At 49.0% G+C, this 20,245-nt stretch overlaps 1 protein-coding gene across 4 annotated transcripts in view; it reads right to left on the reverse strand.

The window, feature by feature from the left end:
• Positions 1-20,245, reverse strand: part of MAPK9 (mitogen-activated protein kinase 9) — a 55,664-nt gene that overhangs the window by 4,905 nt on the left and 30,514 nt on the right. For all 4 annotated transcript variants that reach the window (XM_075009986.1, XM_075009988.1, XM_075009989.1 and 1 more), the window contains 4 exons: positions 18,153-18,335; positions 16,847-16,971; positions 16,189-16,252; positions 15,004-15,075 (listed from right to left, as the gene is read on the reverse strand). In XM_075009986.1, the coding sequence (XP_074866087.1) occupies positions 15,004-15,075; positions 16,189-16,252; positions 16,847-16,971; positions 18,153-18,335 (444 nt within the window). The remainder of the gene's footprint in view (positions 1-15,003; positions 15,076-16,188; positions 16,253-16,846; positions 16,972-18,152; positions 18,336-20,245) is intronic.

The following is a 20,245-nucleotide window of genomic DNA, read 5'->3' on the forward strand; positions in this document are numbered from 1 at the left end:
TCCTTCCACAGAGTACACAATTCATTACAATTCTATTTATTTAGGGACCTTCTGAGTTAACTCAAACCTTGAGCTCCAATATTTGTGCAAGATACATCTAACACTGCACGCATTCTTCCTCCAAAACAAATACAGTAAACCCTCAATTTAACAGACCCCAATATAATGGACTTCAGAAATAACGGATGCTGTCTGCCAGTCCCCTCCACCCCAACCTAAATAAATGCCAGAGACTCACCGGAGCTGCTGCTGGAGAGGCTGGGGCCACTGGGGCTGGAGAGGCCACGGCAGTAGCTGGGGCCACCAGAGCAGGAGTGGGAGGGGGGCTGTGGCTGAGCGCAGGAGCTCTCCTCCTCCAGCCCTGTGTGCATGGAGCATATCAGCACCTGGTCACCACTGCCTGCAATGGCACTGAGCAGCGGCCACGGTGTCAGAGACTGCAGCCCACTGGCAGGCTGAGGGTGGCCACGTTCTAGCTTCAAGCAGTCAGCTCGGAGCCAGGGGCTGGAGGAGCTGCAGCGCTAAAAGGAGCCAGGCCAGCATTCAGCTCCTCTCCTGGTAATTGGGAGAGGAAGATGGAGGTGTGAGAGGAAGAATGGGGTAGGAGTGGGGAAGGGGAGAGGGGGGAGAGAGGACAGAAGCAAGTGATTGGCTGATAAGGTTAGTGCTTCATCCCACAGTATAACCATCTGGATATAATGGACATTAGGAATTAAACACCCCGCCCCCCTGCATTAGTCCATTAAATCGAGGGTTTACTGTACTGTACTTTTCTTAAAAAACAAACACACAACAAGAAAAAATAAAGAAAAAACACAGATTATCATGTCTGAACAAAATCAGAAGAGCACATAGGTCTGCATCTAGTTCTGATAAGCAGATTTTAGTTTTGCATTTCCACAATAGTGTTATAAATAGTAGGAAACATTGTTCCATGCCCTTATGACATCTCATTTTGTCAATTTTATGTGAACAACATATAACTTTATTCCTGGAGAAGAAGGGAAGATCTCCATTTCACTCTCTTAACAGTAATGGTTTTTGCATTATGTAGTCAGATCAAGTAAATTTAGTATTAGTCAGTATAGTCAAAGCACACAACAGGTAACCAAGACCTCCAAGAACATATGGGTTTACTTATTTTTACAGCCACATAACACAGAACATGGTAACCTCTTTAAGGAGATGCGCTACTGGTTACTAAAGCTTGGTCCTCCAAACAGAACAAATTCTTTGATATGGAGTACTCCAGAGACAGCATGCATGCATGCAATGGGTCATGTGACCAAAAAAGGGGAATGTCATACGGCTATGCCAGGACTATAAAAGAATCAGGACATGCTCAAAAAGAGCTTTGTGTGGAAAAAGTAACTTCAGAGTTGGTTAGGAGGCATAAAACATCTGACAAAGCAGGTCTTTGCCCATGAAAACTTATGCTCCAAAAAGAGAAGTTACTCACCTGTGGTAACGATGGTTCTTCGAGATGTGTCCCCGTGGGTGCTCCACAATAGGTGTCAGGCTCGCCCGGCGCCGCAGATCGGAATTCTTCTAGCAGTTTCTATTGGATCGTGCATGCGCTGACGCGCGCCGCTCCCTTGCGCACCCCCAGCCATGTGCGCGATTCAGTCCCCGCCAGTTCCTTGACCAACCGCCTCGGATGCTCCTGAAAAACATCAGACAGAGATTCCGAAGTGGGGAGGATGGGCGGGTGGTGGAGCACCCACGGGGACACATCTGGAAGAACCATCGTTACTACAGGTGAGTAACTTCTCTTTCTTCTTCGAGTGGTCCCCGTGGATGCTCCACAATAGGTGACTACCCAGCAGTAACCCAAGTAAGGAGGTGGGTAATCGATTCACGTGCAGCTTGCCCCCGAGAGGACTGCTGTCGACAGACGGGTATCCTCCTCAAATACCCGATGTAAGGCATAATGCTTGGCGAAGGTGTCACAGGATGACCAGGTCGCCGCTCTACATATGTCTTTTAACACGATGCCCTTGAAGAAGGCTGTTGATGCCGCCACCACCCTGGTGGAGTGAGCCCTAGGCGGGGCCAGCAAAGGGGTCTTTCGAAGCTCGTAGCACATTTTTATACAGGACACAATGTGCTTCGAAATTCTCTGTGAAGAGAGGCCTTCCCCTTTTGACCTGGGAGTGAGAGACACGAGAAGCCTGTCCGTTTTCCGGAAGGACTTAGTTCTCTCTATGTAGAAGGCCAACGCCCTTCTCACATCTAGGAGATGTAGGCGTGCCTCCTTGCTGGAGCTGTGAGGCTTTGGGTAAAACGAGGGTAAAACTATTGGTTCGTTAAGATGGAACTCCGAAGAAACTTTTGGAACGAAGGCTGGGTGTAACCGTAAGGTTACCGCCCCCTTTGAGAATACTGTGCAGGGTAGCGTTGCCATCACTGCTGCGAGCTTGCTCACCCTGCGGGCTGATGTAATCGCAAGGAGGAAGGTTGTTTTCACGGTAAGGAGTCGGAGTGGTACCGTGGCTAATGGTTCGAAGGGTGGTCCCGATAGCGTGCTGAGCACCAAGTCCAAACTCCACGACGGTGGAAGCAGTTTTCGAGGAGGGTACAGGTTTACCAGCCCCTTCAAGAACCTTGTGACGATAGGGTGGGCGAATACAGTGGGCCCTTCTTCTGTATGCCGAAAAGCTGATATAGCAGTGAGGTGGACCTTTAGTGAGGATAGAGAAAGCCCGTCTCGTTTGAGGTCCAATAGGTATTCTAGTATTATGGTTATAGGAACGTCAAGGGGAGCTAACTGCTTGGCAGAACACCAGGCTGTAAATCGAGTCCATTTCTGTTCATAAGTCCTCCTGGTAGAGGTCCTTTGGCTACACTCCAGGACTTGTTGTACTCCCTCTGTACACATGCTCTCTAAGGCGCTGAGTCATGGATTAACCATGCTTGTAGATGCAGACCCTGAGGGTGCGGGTGCACTATGGACCCCTGAGCCTGCGTGAGAAAGTCCGGCGCCACCGGTAGGGGAAGTGGTGGGCGATCTGACATGCGCAGAAGCAAGGGAAACCACTGTTGCCGGTCCCAAGTTGGGACTATGAGTATCATGAGAGCTCTCCCCCTTCTGGCTTTCTGCAGAGCCTTGTGGGTAAGTGTTGTGGGGGGAAATGCGTAAAGTAGAGGGCCCTTCCATGAAATCATGCATGCGTTCCCCAGGGACCCCCGCCCTATTCCTGCTCTGGAGCAGTACTGGGGACACTTCTTCTTGTACTGGGTGGCAAACAAATCGACTTGGGGAAACCCCCATGTATGAAATATGCGCCGTAACAGGTTGGAGCGGATCTGCCATTCGTGCCTGAGTGCGAAGCACCTGCTCATCTGATCTGCCTTCACGTTGTGAGCGCCCGGCAAGTACGAGGCTTTCAATGTTATGTTGTTGGCGATGCACCAGTTCCACAATCGGACTGCTTCCGCACATAGCGCATGGGATCGTGCCCCTCCTTGTCGATTGATGTAGAACATAGTGGAGGTATTGTCGGTATTGATCCTAACTACTCTGCCATGCAGGTAGTCTCGAAAATGTCTGCACGCGTTGAACACTGCTCTGAGCTCCAGTATGTTTATGTGCAGTGTCTGTTCCACAGGGGACCATAGCCCTTGCGTCACCTTGCTGCCAATGTGCGCTCCCCATTCTATGTGGGAGGCGTTGGTAGTAAGAAAAATAGAAATTTGTGGTTGGTGAAAAGGCACCCCCACTAGCAGATTCTTGGGATTTTCCCACCACGCTAGGGATCTGCGCACCTCTGTCGTGGGTGACACTACCTTGTGGACAGTATGGGATGCCGGTTTGTAAACACTCGTCAGCCAATGCTGCAGGCTTCGCATGTGTAACCTGGCATTCTGTACCACAAATGTCGCTGCCACCATGTGGCCCAACAGCTGTAGGCACGTTAGGACCGGCACCGTGGGGCTGTACGTCATGACTTGCACCAGTGAGTTGATGGCGCGGAAGCGGGTGTCGGGCACGTATACTCTTGCTGTGATAGAGTTTATGCATGCCCCTATGAACTCTATATCTTGTGTGGGTTCGGTCTTTGACTTTGCGAGGTTGATAACTAGGCCCAGCGAAGTAAACGTGTCCACGGTGACACGTATCATGCGTAAGACCTCTGCTTTTGATGCCCCTTTCAGCAGGCAGTCGTCCAGATATGGGAAAATAAACACCCCCTGTCTGTGCAGGTAGGCTGATACCACCGCCAGGGTTTTGGTAAAAACTCTGGGAGCCGAGGATAGGCCGAACGGAAGAACCCTGTACTGGAAATGTTCCCTGCCGACCGTGAAGCGGAGGAAGCGTCTGTGTGCTGGGTGGATTGTTATATGAAAGTAAGCATCTTGTAAGTCGAGGGCTGCAAACCAGTCTCCATCGTCCAGTGCCGAAAGTATGGAGGCAACTGTGATCATCTGAAAGCGTTGCTTGCGCAAGTAACGACTGAGGCCCCGTAGATCCAAGATCGGCCTCCAGCCTCTTGTTTTCTTCTCTGTTAGGAAGTAGCATGAATAAAAACCTTTCCCCTGGAATTGCTCCGGCACTCTTTCCACCGCCCCTATGAACATAAGGTGATCCACCTCCTGCTTGAGCTTCGCCTCGTGGGCAGCGTCTCTGAGATGAGGCCTGGCGGGAGGCTTCGTCGGTGGAGGTGACTGGAAGGGGATCATGTAACCCGTGGCTATAATCTCTAGCACCCATCTGTCCATGGTGAACTTTTGCCATTCGGAGTGGAACGGTTTGAGGCGATGATGGAACATGAGATGAGAGTGGCATTGAGCGATGGTGTTGATAGTGCAGCCCCCGACATACCCGTCAAACTTGTTGTCTTTGGCCCTGCCCCAAGGGTGTACGGCTTTGTTGAGAACATCGCCTGGGAGTTCTGTACTGCTGCTGCTGTTGATGGCGCCCTTGGTTGTAGCCTCGCTGATATTGAACACGCTGTGGTTGGTAAGCGTAGCGTCTTTGCTGAGGATAAAATTTCTTCTTCTTGTATGGGGGAGTATAAATGTCCAAGGTTCTAAGTGTGGGCCTCGAGTCCTTGCTGGAGTGGAGGACCGAGTCAGTTGAGTCCACAAACAGCTTTTGTTTATCAAAGGGAAGATCCACGATCTTCGCCTGCAGGTCCCTGGGGATACCAGACATCTGGAGCCAGGATTCCCTATGCATGACCACTGGTGTAGTTGTTGAACGTGCCACTGTGTCCCCCGTGTCCAGGGCAATCTGGACTCCCGTCCACGACGCTGCATAGCCCTCTTGAACAATCGCCTTTAACACCAGCTTCTTGTCTTCCAGGAGTGAATCCATGAGGGAAGTAAGTCTGGAGTAATTGTCAAAGTTGTGGTTTGATAGGTGTGCCGCGTAATTTGCCACTCTCAATAATAGGGTAGAGGAGGAATATACCTTCCTGCCAAACAGCTCTAGCTTCTTAGCATCTTTATCCGATCCCTCCGATTTGTACTGAGACGCCTTCGACCTCTGCTGGAACGATTCGACCACCAAAGAATTTGGTTGTGGGTGACTAAAGAGGAACTCCATGCCCTTGGCTGGGACAAAGTACTTCTTATCCGCTCTCTTGTTCGTAGGCGGAATAGAGGCTGGGGTCTGCCATATGTTAGTGGGTGACTCCATAATGGCTTCGTCCAGCGGGATAGCGATTTTGGATGAAGCCAGGGGTCTCAAATTTTTCAGGAGTTTATGATGCTTCTCCTGCACCTCTGCTATTTGAATGTCCTGCATGAAAGCTACTCTTTTGAACAGTTCCTGGAATTGTTTAAGGTCATCTGGGGGGGGAGACATCCCCGGGGGCCATGGCTTCATCTGGGGAGGATGAGGAGGAACCACTGGGGTAAACCTCTCTCAAATCCTCTGGTTCCCGCGGTCGATGATATACTTGCTCCCTGGAGGATTGTGAAGGAAGGTCCCGGGATTCTGGACCTAACTCCCCCTGAGACAACCGTGTTCCCGTCCCAGAGCGAGAGTGTACACGGGGTATTGAGAAGCAGGGGAGGACCTGCCCCTGGATCTAGACCTGCAGTGTCTGTGTTTAGCATGATGAGGACGACCATAGCAGCATGGGCAAGGGCCCAGTGATGGAGACCTGGACCACGATCGGAGAGTGTAGCCATGATGTCTGGGAGAGCGGGACCTCCGCAACGACACAGATAGTGGTAAAGCTGGTTTGTGATAGTACTCAAGGGGATCCGTGCCCAGAAATGGTGAAGGTGGCCCAAGCCACGGCAAAATTAGTTGGAGGAACGGAGAGGGAGGTCCTAGATAAGCCGGTGGAGTCACAGCCCGCCAGTGTGGCGTGTGTATCTCGGGGGGAGGGCTAGGTGATAAGGGCAGCACAGCCCTGTCTGGAAATGGACTGCGGTGCTGAGCTTTTGCTTTTGCCTTGCCCCTCCCCTGCGGGGTGGGTGCCGCCCCTTCCCGTGCCGGGGATCTCGGCCCCGTTGTCGGCACCGTGCTCAGCACAGTCAGCTGCGGTGCCGCGCGGGTAGTTTCCTCCGGCACCGGTAGGCTCTGTGCCGGGTGCCCCTGCACCGTCAATGACGCGGGGGCTGGTGCCGCATGCATCGGCACCGCCGATTCTGGCGCTTGCCTCACTGGCGCTCGCGGCGCCTTGCGTGCCGTCTGTTGTGTAATCGGAGGCTCAGCCTCTGCCGCGTGTGCTGCTGTGCTGCTGCTTTCATGAGCTCGCAGATGGGGACTCTGCGTTCTGCTCGTCCTGCCCGCTGGGCCCTCCAGCAAGGATCGAGCCAGGGAGAATTTCCTCCTCTTCTGCACCAAGGGGGTCAAAGAGGCTGCCTTCCTCTTATGCAACCCAGAGGGCCCTTCTGCATGAGGCTTTTCCAGCGGTTCCGGCAGGAGAGCCTTATCAAACAAGAGCATTTTGAGCCTCATCTCTCTGTCTTTCCTGGCCCTGGGTGTAAGCTAAGCACAATGAGAACACTTCTGGTAACGTGTGATTCCCCCAGGCAGCGAATGCATTCGCTATGCCCATCGGAGGCCGGCACAGCTTCGCGGCATGACTCGCACTTCTTAAACCCCAAGGAGGCCATCGTGGTGAGTCTTTACTGTTAATAGGGTACTTAGCCTGTAATCAGTGCCTTTTTACCCCAAATAACAATCACCGGCCTGCAGAGCAGCAGATGGCTTAACTAGCCTTCTTGTCCACCCCTCTCTCCTTCGTTCCTCTTCTTTCTGTTAGCTGATATTCTCTCTCTCTCTCTCTTTTTTTTTTTAGTGACAAAACAAACACACTACACATAAAAACAACTATCTTATCTGACTCTGGCTTTAGCCTGAGCAGATTCCGTCTGCAGTCGATGGCGGTTGAGAAGGAACTGGCGTGGACCGGATCGCGCACATGGCCGGGGGCGTGCGAGGGAGCGGCGCGCGTCGGCGCATGCGCAATCCAATAGAAACTGCTAGAAGAATTCCGACCTGCGGTGCCGGGTGAGCCCGACACCTATTGTGGAGCACTCACGGGGACCACTCGAAGAAGAATATCTGTCAGTCTATAGGGTGCCACAGGACTTCTTGTTGCTTTTGCAGATACAGACTAACACGGCTACCCTTCTGATAGAACAAAATGGACACTATAGCCTGTAGGACACATGAGGCAACAGAGCCAGACTTCTGACTGAGAAGTCCAAACAGAAAGCAAAATCCTCTACACACACCACAGAGGAAGGTGAGTAGGTATCTCTTGCTGGAAGAAACTACACTAGAAGCCACTCAGATTTCCAAACAACAGTAAATTTGTGCATAAACTGCCTAAAAATATGATACGGTCACACTGATGACATAATTAGTTAGACAAAAATACAGTAAACCCTTGACTTAACAAGCCCCAATTTAACAGACTTCAGCAATGACGGACCGTCTATCAGTCCCTCACCCCCCAACTAAATAAATGCCACTGACTCATCAAAGTCACTAGGGCCACCAGACCCACTGGTATCACCACTGCTGGAGGGGCCACTGCAGTGGCCGGAGTTATCAGGGCTGCAGGAGCTGCCACAGCAGGTGGGGAAAGGGTGAGGGAGAGAGCTCTGCCTCCTCCCAGCAGGATGGGTGCCCAGACATGGACAGCTAGTGAGTGTCCTGCCAGCCAGAACCCTGGGACGAGGCATGCCTGCTCCAAGGAAATTTACTTTCTGCGGGAGTGCCCAGGCTTGGGTGGGAGATGAGTGACTCATGGCAGGCAAGCACAGAGGCTCTGCTCTGTAAATAGTCCCAAGTCTCAGATGGAGTACTTCCTAGTGCGCCTTGCAAGGTGCCTCTAGTCCTGCAGATTCAGATTTAATGGACTTTCAGCATTAATGGACACTCCTTACCCCCATTAGTCCGTTAAATCAAGGGCTCAGAGCAGTCAAGAAGCTGAAGCCTATTTCAGGGCTTGTAACCTATACAGCTCCTCCTGACCTTGTTAGATTTCTACATTACAGAAGTGTTATACTGAAGCAGCTTAAACTCATCCAAAAATTAAGCTTAAAAAGGTAAAAATCACTGGGGAAAAAAAATTCAGAGAACATTAAAAGATAGAGGATTACTTTCAATACAGTTGACACATTTTCAGAGAATAGCTCTTCATAAAGTGTTGAGGCAGAACACTGCCGGCAAAGTGCTATGTTTTGTCCATATACTATTGACAAAATGCATTTTGTATGTATGCACCACAAGTTTTGTCAACAAAACAGGAGTTTTGCTGGCAAAACTTGCTAGTGTAACTGTAACGGGCCTGTCTTAGAAAGCTGTAGTTTGTAAGTAAGTAAACCCAAAAGAAAGGTTACTCACCGTAGTAACGGTGGTTCTTCGAGATGTGTCCCCGTGGGTGCTCCACATTAGGTGTCGGGCTCGCCCGGCGTCGCAGATCGGATCTTCCAAGCAGTTTCTGCCGGACCGCGCATGCGCTGGTGCGCGCCGCTCCCCCCGCGCGCTCCCGGCCATGTGCGCGATCCGGTCCCCGCCAGTTCCTTGACCAACCGCCTCGGATGCTCCTGCAAAACACTAAACAGAGATCCGGAGCGGGGAGGATGGGCGGGTAGTGGAGCACCCACGGGGACACATCTCGAAGAACCACCGTTACTACGGTGAGTAACCTTTCTTTCTTCTTCGAGTGTCCCCGTGGGTGCTCCACATTAGGTGACTACCCAGCAGTAACCCAAGATAGGAGGTGGGTAATTGGATTATGTGCAGCTTGTCCCCGAGAGGACCGCTGCCAAGAGACGGGTATCCTCTTGGAATACCCTGTGAAGGGCGTAATGTTTGGCGAAGGTGTCACAGGATGACCAGGTCGCCACTCTGCAAATGTCTTTTAGCGCAACGCCCTTGAAAAAAGGCTGTTGATGCTGCCACCGCCCTAGTGGAATGAGCCCTGGGCGTGGCCAGTAAAGGAGTCTTTTTGAGTTTGTAGCACATTTTTATGCAAGATACGATGTGCTTAGAGATTCTCTGCGAAGAGAGACATTCTCCTTTTGATTTGGGAGCGATAGAGACTAGGAGCCTATCCGTTCTCCGGAAGGACTTGGTCCTGTCCATATAGAAAGCTAGCGCCTGCTCACGTCCAGGAGGTGTAGGCGCACCTCTTTGTTAGAGTTATGAGGCTTTGGATAAACAAGGGTAAACAATAGGTTCGTTAGTATGAAACTCAGAAAGAAACTTTAGGAACAAAGGCTGGATGCAGCCGTATGGTTACCGCCTCCTTGGAAAAACAGCACAGGGCAGCGTTGCCATAACTGCCTCAAGCTTGCTCACCCTGCGAGCTGACGTGATTGCGAGAAGAAAGGTCGTCTTCATCATAAGGAGGCGGAGGGAAACCGTGGCCAAAGGCTCAAACGGTGGTCCCCTTTTCACATTAAGCACCAGGTCCGAGTTCCACAGAGGTGGAAGCGGTTTCTGAGGGGGGTATAGGCTTACCAGCCCTTTGAAGAACCTGGTAACCATGGGATGGGCGAACACCGTGTGCCCTTCCTCTTCGTGTCTGAACACCAAAATGGCGGCCAGGTGGACCTGAAACGAGGATAGCGAGAGTCCTCCTCTCTTGAGGTCCAGTAAATACTCTAATATCACAGCCATAGGCACCGAAAGGGGGCTAGCTGTTTGGTAGAACACCATGCCATAAAGCGAGTCCATTTCTGCTTGAAGGTCTTCCTGGTGGAAGTCCTCCTGCTACTTTCTAGGACTTGCTGCACTTCCTCCGTACATGTGCTCTCTAGGGAGCTGAGCCATGGATTAACCACGTTTGTAGTCGCAGGCTTTGGGGGTGCGGATGCACTATGGACCCCTGGGCTGGCGTGAGCAGATCCCGCGCCACCGGAGGGGACATCGGTGGCCGGTCCGACATGCGCAGGAATAGGGGGAACCATTGCTGTCGATCCCACGTTGGGACTATCGGGATCATTCAGGTTCCTTCCCTCCTGGCTTTCTGCAACACTTTGTGGATGAGCACTGTGGGAGGGAAAGCGTAAAGCAGGGGGCCCCTCCATGAGATCGCGAAGGCATCCCTCAGGGACCCCCGTCCCAGTCCTGCCCTGGAGCAGAATCGTGGGCACTTCTTGTTGTGCTGAGTAGCAAACAGGGTCTATCTGGGGAAAAACCCCATGTGTGGAAAAATCGGTTGCAGCAGATCGGGACGGATCTGCCACTCGTGTGTGAGTGCAAAACGCCTGCTCAGCTGGTCTGCCTTCACATTGCGAGCGCCTGGTAAGTACGAGGCTTTCAAGGTTACATTGTTGGCGATGCAGCAGTTCCACAACCGGACTGCTTCTACACATAAGGCACGGGACCGAGCTCCTCCTTGCCGATTTATATAAAACATGGTGGAGGTATCGTCTGTACTGATCCCGACTACCTTGCCTTTCAGTTGGTCTCGAAAGTGTCTGCAGGCGTTGAACACTGCTTTGAGCTCCAGTATATTTGTGTGCAGTGACTGCTCCATAGAGGACCACAGCCCTTGCGTCACCTCTTCGCCCATGTGTGCTCCCCACCCTATGAGGGGGGCATCTGTAGTAAGAAAAACCAATACGTGTGGTTGGTGGAAGGGTACCCTTGTTAGCAGGTTCTCGGGGTTTACCCACCATTGCAGGGATTTGCGCACCTCCGTTGTGGGCGACGCCATCCTGTGAACAGTGTGTGCTGCCGGTTTGTATACGCTCGCCAGCCAATGCTGCATGCTGCGCATGTGTAACCTGGCGTTCTGTTCTATGAAACGTTGCTGCTGCCATGTGGCCCAGCAGCTGTAAGCACGTCAGAACCGGCACCATAGGGCTGAAGGTGAAGCCTTGCGCGAGGGAGCCGATGGCCCGAAAGCGAGTCTCTGGTAGATACGCCCTCGCTGTAATAGAATTTATGCGTGCCCTTACGAACTCTATGTCCTGTGTGGGGTCTGTCTTTGATTTTGTCAGATTGATAAGCAGGCCGAGCGAAGAGAACGTGCCTGCTGTGACACATATTATGCGTAGTACCTCCTCCTTTGAGGCCCCTTTGAGTAGGCAGTCATTCAGATACTGGAATATAAATACCCCCTGTCTGTGCAGGTAGGCTGACACCACTGCCAAGGTCTTGGTGAAGACTCTGGGGGCTGAGGAGAGCCCAAACGGTAGGACCTTGTAAGTCGAGGGCTGCGAACCAATCTCCATCGTCTAGTGCCGTAAGGATGGAGGCGTTTGTGATCATCCGAAAACGTTGCTTGCGCAGGTACCGGTGAGGCCTCGAAAATCTAAGATGGGCCTCCCCGTGAGGAAGTACCTCGAGTAGAACCCTCTCCCTTGCAGTTGCTCCGGCACTCTTTCCACTGCCCCTACGAGCATGAGATGGTCTACCTCCTGCTTGAGCCTCGCTACATGGGAGGTCTCCTGGAGGTGGGGCCCCGGGTGGAGGTCATGGCGGTGGGAGCAACTGGGAGGGGATGGCGTACCCCGTGGCTATGATCTCCAGCACCCATGTGTCTGTGGTGATCCTTTGCCACTGGTTATAAAATGGTCGGATGATGGCCTTGAGCACTGGTTTCGTGCCCTCTGGAAGCGAGTCCATGAGGGAGGTCAACCTAATGTGGTTGTTGAAATTATGGTTCACTAGATGCGCTGCGTAATTTGCCATTGGCAACAGTAGCGTGGAGGAGGAGTAGACCTTTCTGCCCAACAGCTCTAGCTTTTTGGCATGTTTGTTTATTCCCCCACGTTGCGACGACTCCACCACCAAAGAATTTGGTTGTGGGTGGCTGAACAGGAACTCCATGCCCTTCGTGGGCACGAAGTATTTTTTTTTTTTTTTTTTTTCGCTCTTTTGTGGACAGGCGGAATAGTCGCAGGAGTCTGCCATATCATAGTGGCAGACTCCAAGATTGCGTCATCAGCGGTATTGCTATTTTGGAGGAGGCCGGAGGTCTCAGATTTTTGAGGAGCTTATGGTGTTGCTCTTGCACCTTTGCTGTCTGGAAGCCTTGCGTGAAGGCCACCCTCGTAAAACAGCTCTTGGAACTGTCTGAGATCGTCCGGAGGATGGACGCCCCCCGGGGCCGTAGCCTCATCCGGGGAGGAAAGCGAGGAACCGCTGGGGTACGTCTTTCTGGACCCTTCCGGTTCCTGCTGATGATGGTACACCCTCTCACTAGAGGTGTGCGAGGAAAAATCTCGGGGTTCCATAACCAGTCCCCCCTGAGATGCTTAAGTCTCTGTCCCCGGTCACAATTGCCCTCGGGGGTACGAGATCGTTCGTAGGGATCTTTCCCTAGTAGATTGCCGATGGTGTCTATGCCCTGCGTGGTAGGGGCGACCACGGCAGTATAAGCACTGGTCTTGGGAAGGTGACCTAGACCACTCCCTTGGTGCATACCCTTTGCGTCTGGGGGAGGGAGACCGTCGAGACCCTGGAGAGAGCGACTTTGCCTAATAGTCCAGCGGTTCAAATCCCAGGAAGGGTGGAGGTGGTCCCAGCCAGGGTGAGGCTGGTTGCAGAAATGGAGAAGGGGGCTCCGGGTAGGCCAAGGGGGGGGGGACCCCTGCCTTCTAGTTGGAGTCTGCAACATAGCGGAGGGCTGTGAGAAAGCAACTACACAGCCCTGTGCGGAGAGGGGCTGCAATGCCTCCTCTTGTGTGCAGTCTTCCCCCTCCCTTGAGGAGGTAACTCCGCCCCTGACATACAGGGGATCCCGGCCCCGTCCGCACCGAGCTCGGCACACTCGAAGTCGGTGCCGCATGTGCGGTGTCCTTCGGTGCCGGCAGGCTGCGTGCCTGCGCGCTCTGCACCGCCGGTTTTCCGGGGGTCGGTGGTACCGGCGCTTGTTTAGCCGCCGCCCTGCCTGCGGTGCGGGGCGGCTGGCTGATTATCGAAGGGTGAGCCGCTTGCACGTGGCTCTCCATGCCGCCGCCGATCAGCTGTTGCTGCAGCTGGGGGCTGCTCGCTCCTCCCGTCCCGCTCGTTGTTGCTGCCGGCAGGGATCGGGCTGGGGGGCATACAGGGCATTCCGGCGTCCGCACCGAGCTCGGCACGCTCAAGGGCGGTGCCGCACGTGCGGTGTCCTCCAGTGCCGGCAGGCTACGTGCCTGCGCGCTCTGCACCGCCGGTTCCCCAGGGGTCGGTGCCGCTGCCCGCGGTGCCGCTGGTACCAGCGCTTGTTTAGCCGCCGCCCTGCCTGCGGTGCGGGGCGGCTGGCTGACTATCGGAGGCTGAGCTGCTTCCACGTGGCTCTCCGTGCCGCCGCCGATCAGCTGTTGCTGCGGCTGGGGGCTGCTCGCTCCTCCCGTCCCGCTCGCTGTTGCTGCCGGCAGGGATCGGGCTGGGGAGCATACAGGGGATTCCGGCCCCGTCCGCACCGAGCTCGGCACACTCGAGGGCGATGCCGCATGTGCGGTGTCCTCCGGTGCCGGCAGGCTGCGTGCCTGCGCGCTCTGCACCGCCGGTTTCCCGGGGGTCGGTGCCGCTGCCTGCGGTGCCGCCGGTACCGGCGTTTGCTTAGCCGCCGCCCTGCCTGCGGTGCGGGGCGGCTGGCTGAGTATTGGAGGCTGAGCCGTTTCCACGTGGCTCTCCGTGCCGCCGCCGATCAGCTGTTGCTGCGGCTGGGGGCTGCTTGCTCCTCCCATCCCGCTCGCTGTTGCTGCCGGCAGGGATCGGGATGGAGATACTTTCCTCCGTTTCTGCGCTGATGGAGTGAGGGAGGCAGCTTTCCTTTTAAGGGCCCCGGAGGGTCCCTCCTGCTGCGGCCGCTCCGGCGCTTCTGGCTGGAGGGCCTTATCAAGAAGCAGCATTTTTTTTTTTTTTTTTTAAAGCCTGAAGAGGACATTGTTGGTGAGTCTTTGAGTTTTTAAGTGGGTACTTAGCACCTTCTTTGTGCCGTTTTCCCCGTCCGATGGCCTGCCTTAGCAGGAGGGCTGATAGCCCTAGGTCCTGGCCTCCGGCGCTTGTTACTGGGACTGGCTGAGCTGTCCCTCTCCTAGCTTGTTCGTTGTTTTTTTTTTTTTTTTTTTTACAAAATAACAACTGGCTAGCTTATAGTAGCCTAAGTGCCTGAAAAAAAACTTTAAGAAAAAACAGATAAAGTCGTTGAATACACTACTTGGCCTTAGCCTAGTTGGATTCCGTCTGCAGCCGACGGCGGTTAAGAGGAACTGGCGGGGACCGGATCGCGCACATGGCCGGGAGCGCGCGGGGGAGCGGCGCGCACCGGCGCATGCGCGGTCCGGCAGAAACTGCTTGGAAGATCCGATCTGCGGCGCCAGGCGAGCCCGACACCTAATGTGGAGCACCCACGGGGACACTCGAAGAAGAAGCAATGTTTTTATACTCCTAGTCAGGGAAGAAGAGGAGCAGCATGTTTCCACAGTTCACTTCACAGCATGGCAAACTGTTGGTTTAAAAAAGCATCAGACACCAGAATGTTCTGGCATAATTGAACTGTTGATTCTGATTCATGTAATAAGAGCACCTCACCAAACATGTATCAGAGTTGCAAAAATATTTAAAAACTATTAAAACCAACGACTAACCTGAGGGCTGATCTTTTAACACCCCATTCTTGCTTCTTCCTTCCCAGTCCATTACTTCTTTGTATATTAATTCTTAAGGAAAATAAAAAGAGTGGATAGGGAAAAGATAATATTACACAAACAAACAAAAAAACCAAAAAGACAGACACTGTTTTCAGCCATTTGGTTGTATACTTTCAAAGGTGTATTTATAAGCTGTTTAGAAGTACAGTTTCCCAGGAGACAAACAACGGTTATAATTAACAGACTTTGCAAATTTACTTTTAAGAGCCTCAATATTTATCAAAATTTAAGAGACACGCATTAAAGGAAATACAATAGTTAATCCATAACAATAACTTACTATATGGCTTAACTACACTGAAATTACAAAAGGTCAGCAAAAAGTATGTCAGCTAAAAAAAAACCAAACAGACAACCTGTACAGGAGAAAAAAATCATAACAATGAAGGAAATTACTAATAAGTTCTTTTAAAAGTAATATTATGGGCATGATCCTGTACCCATAAATTGTAAAACTAATACTGCTAACGCAGTTGAGACTACATGAGTACGGGCTACCTAACCTCTCAGTTTCACCATTAGATGAAGTACAAAACACCAAAAAGGCATAATTATTATCTGAACACACAGTGTCCTTTGTCTTGTTGTGTAAATTACCATCATAGAAGCTGCTCAACAAAGAAAATGGTTGATTTACTATAAATACACAATTCTGCTAGCAAGATTCTTGTACTAGAACAGATTTGAGATTAGGTACTGCAGTTTGTAGGGCAAAAGGTGTATCTATCGGTTTTAAAGAACTCTTAATCAAGAAAAATATAATAGGGATCCACTATAAACAAATATTTGCCTTAGAAGGCTAGTTTCACAAAACAAAAGAGCTACAGCATTGACCCAGCCACAAAGAGAGCTAACAAAATACCAGAAATACAAATAAAACTTGCATTTGTCAATATGCTATTTTATTCCCTTTCCACATGTACTGTATACCAATCTATATACAACTCCATAATATGCTTTATGGTGTGTTAGGTATTTAATCTTTTTCATATTGTTGCATGCTATATTATATCATTAATCTGATTGGTCTGATCAGCCATGCAGTGCAGCACTTACACTACTTTAGTAGTGATGGTTAATAAATTACCACCATCTCTGTAATCAGTCATATTTGGCTGTTACCTTTCCATTCTTCAATGGCATGTTCTCTTTCTTCCAGTTGTGCATCATAGATTTGAGGAGGAGGCTACAAAGAAAACAACATATGAAATAGAACTGCAGCACTTCATTAGTATAGTTAGCCATGATGTCAAAAAGGTAGGTGAAATGCTATTTTTAGTTGCTAATCTTTGGGTGAGTCCCTTGCCAATATCTCCATCCTATTTATTTTGTGCCTCAGAATTATATGCTCCCAATTTCAAAACTAAAGCAAGCTACTGGAATCATGTACCAAAATGATTAGATTTGGCAGATGAAAACTGAATATTAAAAATCATGAGGCCTGAAGCATTTTCAACAATATTAAATGCTTTTATTCTAAAGCTGGTAGAATTTAAAGCCTGCCTAAAGTTCTGTTGCACTGGCAACTATATTTCTATGAAGAGGATATCAGCTATAAGAGACGTTTTTAAACCAACAGTATTGCCACTTCTTGGACTGTTTTGGAGAGCGCACTTCAATTATTTCAAGCTATTATCTTCTCACAATTATATACGCAATCTTTGCTAGCCTGAAAAGGAAGAATTCAGCATCAACTCTACACCTAACCTAATACACAAGCTACAGTCTCAAATATGAAGATTAATGTGATAGTCTGAGTAGAATTTTTATGCACACTTACTGCTTCTGCTTCAGCTGGATCATACCAGACTGTGATATATGGATGACGTAAGGCTTCATCTACAGAAATTCGTTTGTCTGGGTCTACTACCAACATTTTTGATAATAAATCTCTAGCTTGACTTGCTGGGAGTGAGAGGGAGGGAGGGAGGAGAGAAAAAACAAACATTTTTAGAAGCTAAAATGATAGCATATAACAAAAGCCATATGTTAGAATATAGCCTAACAAAAAGGTACACTGGAGCAAAAATTCATAAGAATGGCATTAATTCAAGTAGTTCTATTAGTGACCCAAAGACTCTTGGCCTTTAACCTTGTCTCACAATGCACAAAGATTAAAAAGGTCTCTTCTAACTTATTTAAGAGTTTCACTGAACATTATGCACCAAGATGAAATAGGGGTCTAGTACAACTACACTTCTGGCGGTACATATATAAGTATTAACTGTATTGAGAGAAGCTAGTATCTTCAAAAGTAAAATAAGAAGTTTATTTTTATTATATTGTTACATAGTAAGGTTACAATGTTTGACATGAAACATTATTTATGGCTATCCAAGTCATAGTCCTGCTCTTGCAAATACACCCAAGTAATTTTGCTCGTGTACCCAGTTCCATTGTGGCTGTAGGCAATGGTTTGAATGGCACTAAATAATCTCTCATATATAAAAGTGTAACATGAATTTTAAAAATAAGTATTAATATAGAGCTCTTGTGACTTGATGCCACTAATTCCTTTTGATTAAGTTATTGTTTATGATGCATTAGACACCTGTATCCTTATGGTCTACTACGAACACACGTGAAGTTAATAATGGTATAATACTGTTATAACAAATTTAAGCTGCCTGCTGTTGTGGCTTTTAAGTACAATTACAGTTACACATGGTCAAGAGGTAGATGCAGCAGGCAAGCTTACTATACCAGTAATTTAGGGAAAAGATATCTATTTAATTAATAGACATAGTTAAAATGAGCAGGACAACTAAAGAAAGGTCAATTTTCATTATAAAATGACTTTCACTTAAATTTATTTTTAAGTAAACATTCAAGCCATCAACTGTATCTTAATAGACTGGAATTTTAAGAATAGAATGTATATATGTAAATCAGGCTATTTTAATGACAACAGCAAGACATTTCACGGTGTGCTACCACTAACGAGAAAGTAAGGCCTCCAGCCTCCGAATGCAATGTAGCATGATTTATCACACCAGCATAGTACCATGTTTGCATTATCTGCCCATGCTGTATATACTTTAAGCGAACCAAGTTGGAAAGATCCCCTTGCCCTCCAAATACCTTACTTTTTAATTTGTCACGGTCAGATTCCGATGGAAATATCCAATCTGGGAACAGCTCTTCAAATTTGATACCTGGATATTTTGGTCTGTTTTCTACGTAATTCCTCACAGTAGGCTGTAGTTTCTTCATAAAATCTGTTGATGGTGTTCCTAACTGTTCAATAACTTTATTCCATTGATCAATATCTGGATGCTATCTTTAGGAAAAGAAGCTGAAAAATTCAACTCTGCACTTTGCAACATATTGCTCAAAAATAAACGTGCCACAAAGCATTTGTTCACACTTCAAATCACAGAAAACCCGGATTGTTATGATTGTCAAATCAGCCCTGTAACATTATTCTAGCAATAATAGCATTTTCAGCTCTCATGAACACAATAAATTTGGACTTCCAAAAATTAGACGTCCAATCCTAACAGTAGGGAGAACTAGAAGCACTACACTATGTTGCATATTCTAATTCTTGATCAACAAAATCTACTTGCCAGTTTTAAAAGGGACATTGACAGAATCCTAAAGGACTGGAGGCAGGAAAGAGACAGAAAAGAATTTGAAAGATGCTGAATCTTTTGGACCTGAGAAGTACAAAATACCTCACAAAGAAAAAAAGATCAGGACAAATCTGATCAAATAAAACCTGCCTCACATGCAGAGTTAAGAATTTTGAACCACTTTTCTTTTACTTAAAGTAACATCACAGTGATTTCTCATCAGAAAACTGTTTTCTTAAGAACTTGAAATGAAAATCTAACTGTAACGAATCATAATGGATTCTAAAGGAGAAAATCTGAATCTTCTAGTATTTTGTTTTCAGCTATGCCTTACGGTCACACCTAACAAAAACAGTGACCATTCGTCAATTATAGGCCACAATTACACCAGATAGTTCACAGTGGAGCAGCTCCACCAATGCTACCACATTGCTGTAAAGTCTGTGTAGTTGCTCTAAGTTGATTGGGAGAGCTCTCTCATCCATTTAATTCATCCACCCTCCAAAAGTGGCAGCAACAACATTGTCAAGAAAAGCTCTCCTGCAGCCTGCCAGTGCTTAACTCAACACAAGTTATGTTGCTCAAGTGGTGGTGAATTTATACCCAAGTGACATACGTTAACTTAAGCTGTAGTTTAACCATAGCTTATTAAGAGTTCAAACGTAATTTCACAAGAGGTAACACACTTAGAAAGAGGCATCTTCCCAACTCTGCGCTCGAGACTAGTAAATGACAATTGTGCACCTTCTCTGCCAAGCTGTCTCATTTATATCTGGCTTTTAAAACAGCACTTTGGTTAGGAATGTGAATCTCAGTTTGTTGTTGTATAAAGAGAATGCTTCAGGAGTTAAGCAAAACACACAGCTACAATATTTTATTGGAATTAAGTTAGAAATGTCATGACCTTTCTACTTATTTGCACTGAAAAAAGTAGAGGAGGGCAAGAACTGAGCCTCCGGTCCTCCCTGCACAGTCTGGGGTTCAGACTATATTCAGCAAGGAAGGATGGTAATTCAGCAAGGAAGGATGGTATATTCAGCAAGGAAGGATGGCACAGTCTGGGGTTCAGACTATAGTCAAAGGAAGGATGGTAATTAGGGTGTTGGGAGTTTACTAATGAAGTGCTGCTGTGCATAGGCAGCAACTCATTAAGCAAATTCCCCCCCACAGCAACTTCGAAGTACCGGCATGTGTTTAGCCATGGCTCACTTGCCGGTACTTCAGAGTGCCAGGGCAACTTCCAAATCCCATTTTGAGGAGAAAAGGGACTTCGAAGTTGCCCTGGCACTTCGAAGTACCAGCGGGTGAGCCGTGGTTAGACACATGCTGGTACTTCGAAGTTGAAAACTTTGAAGTTGCCATTGGGGGGCGGGGGATTTGCTTAATAAAATGCTGCCTATGCATGGCAGCACTTCACTTGTAAACTCCCAACACCCTAATTACCATCCTTCCTTCAAAGGAAGGTGGTAATGTAGACAACCCCGCTATGCAATAGAAGCATAGGAATGTCTGAAGAGGAATGTACAGATAAATTAATATTGTATTATTTTATCATCACTGACTGTGGAGCAGTTCTTGAGAATTCAGCTGGATCTAGGAAAATG

This window comes from Carettochelys insculpta, chromosome 15 (assembly GCF_033958435.1).
Source record: "Carettochelys insculpta isolate YL-2023 chromosome 15, ASM3395843v1, whole genome shotgun sequence".
In the NCBI taxonomy this organism is placed as follows: Eukaryota; Metazoa; Chordata; order Testudines; family Carettochelyidae; genus Carettochelys; species Carettochelys insculpta.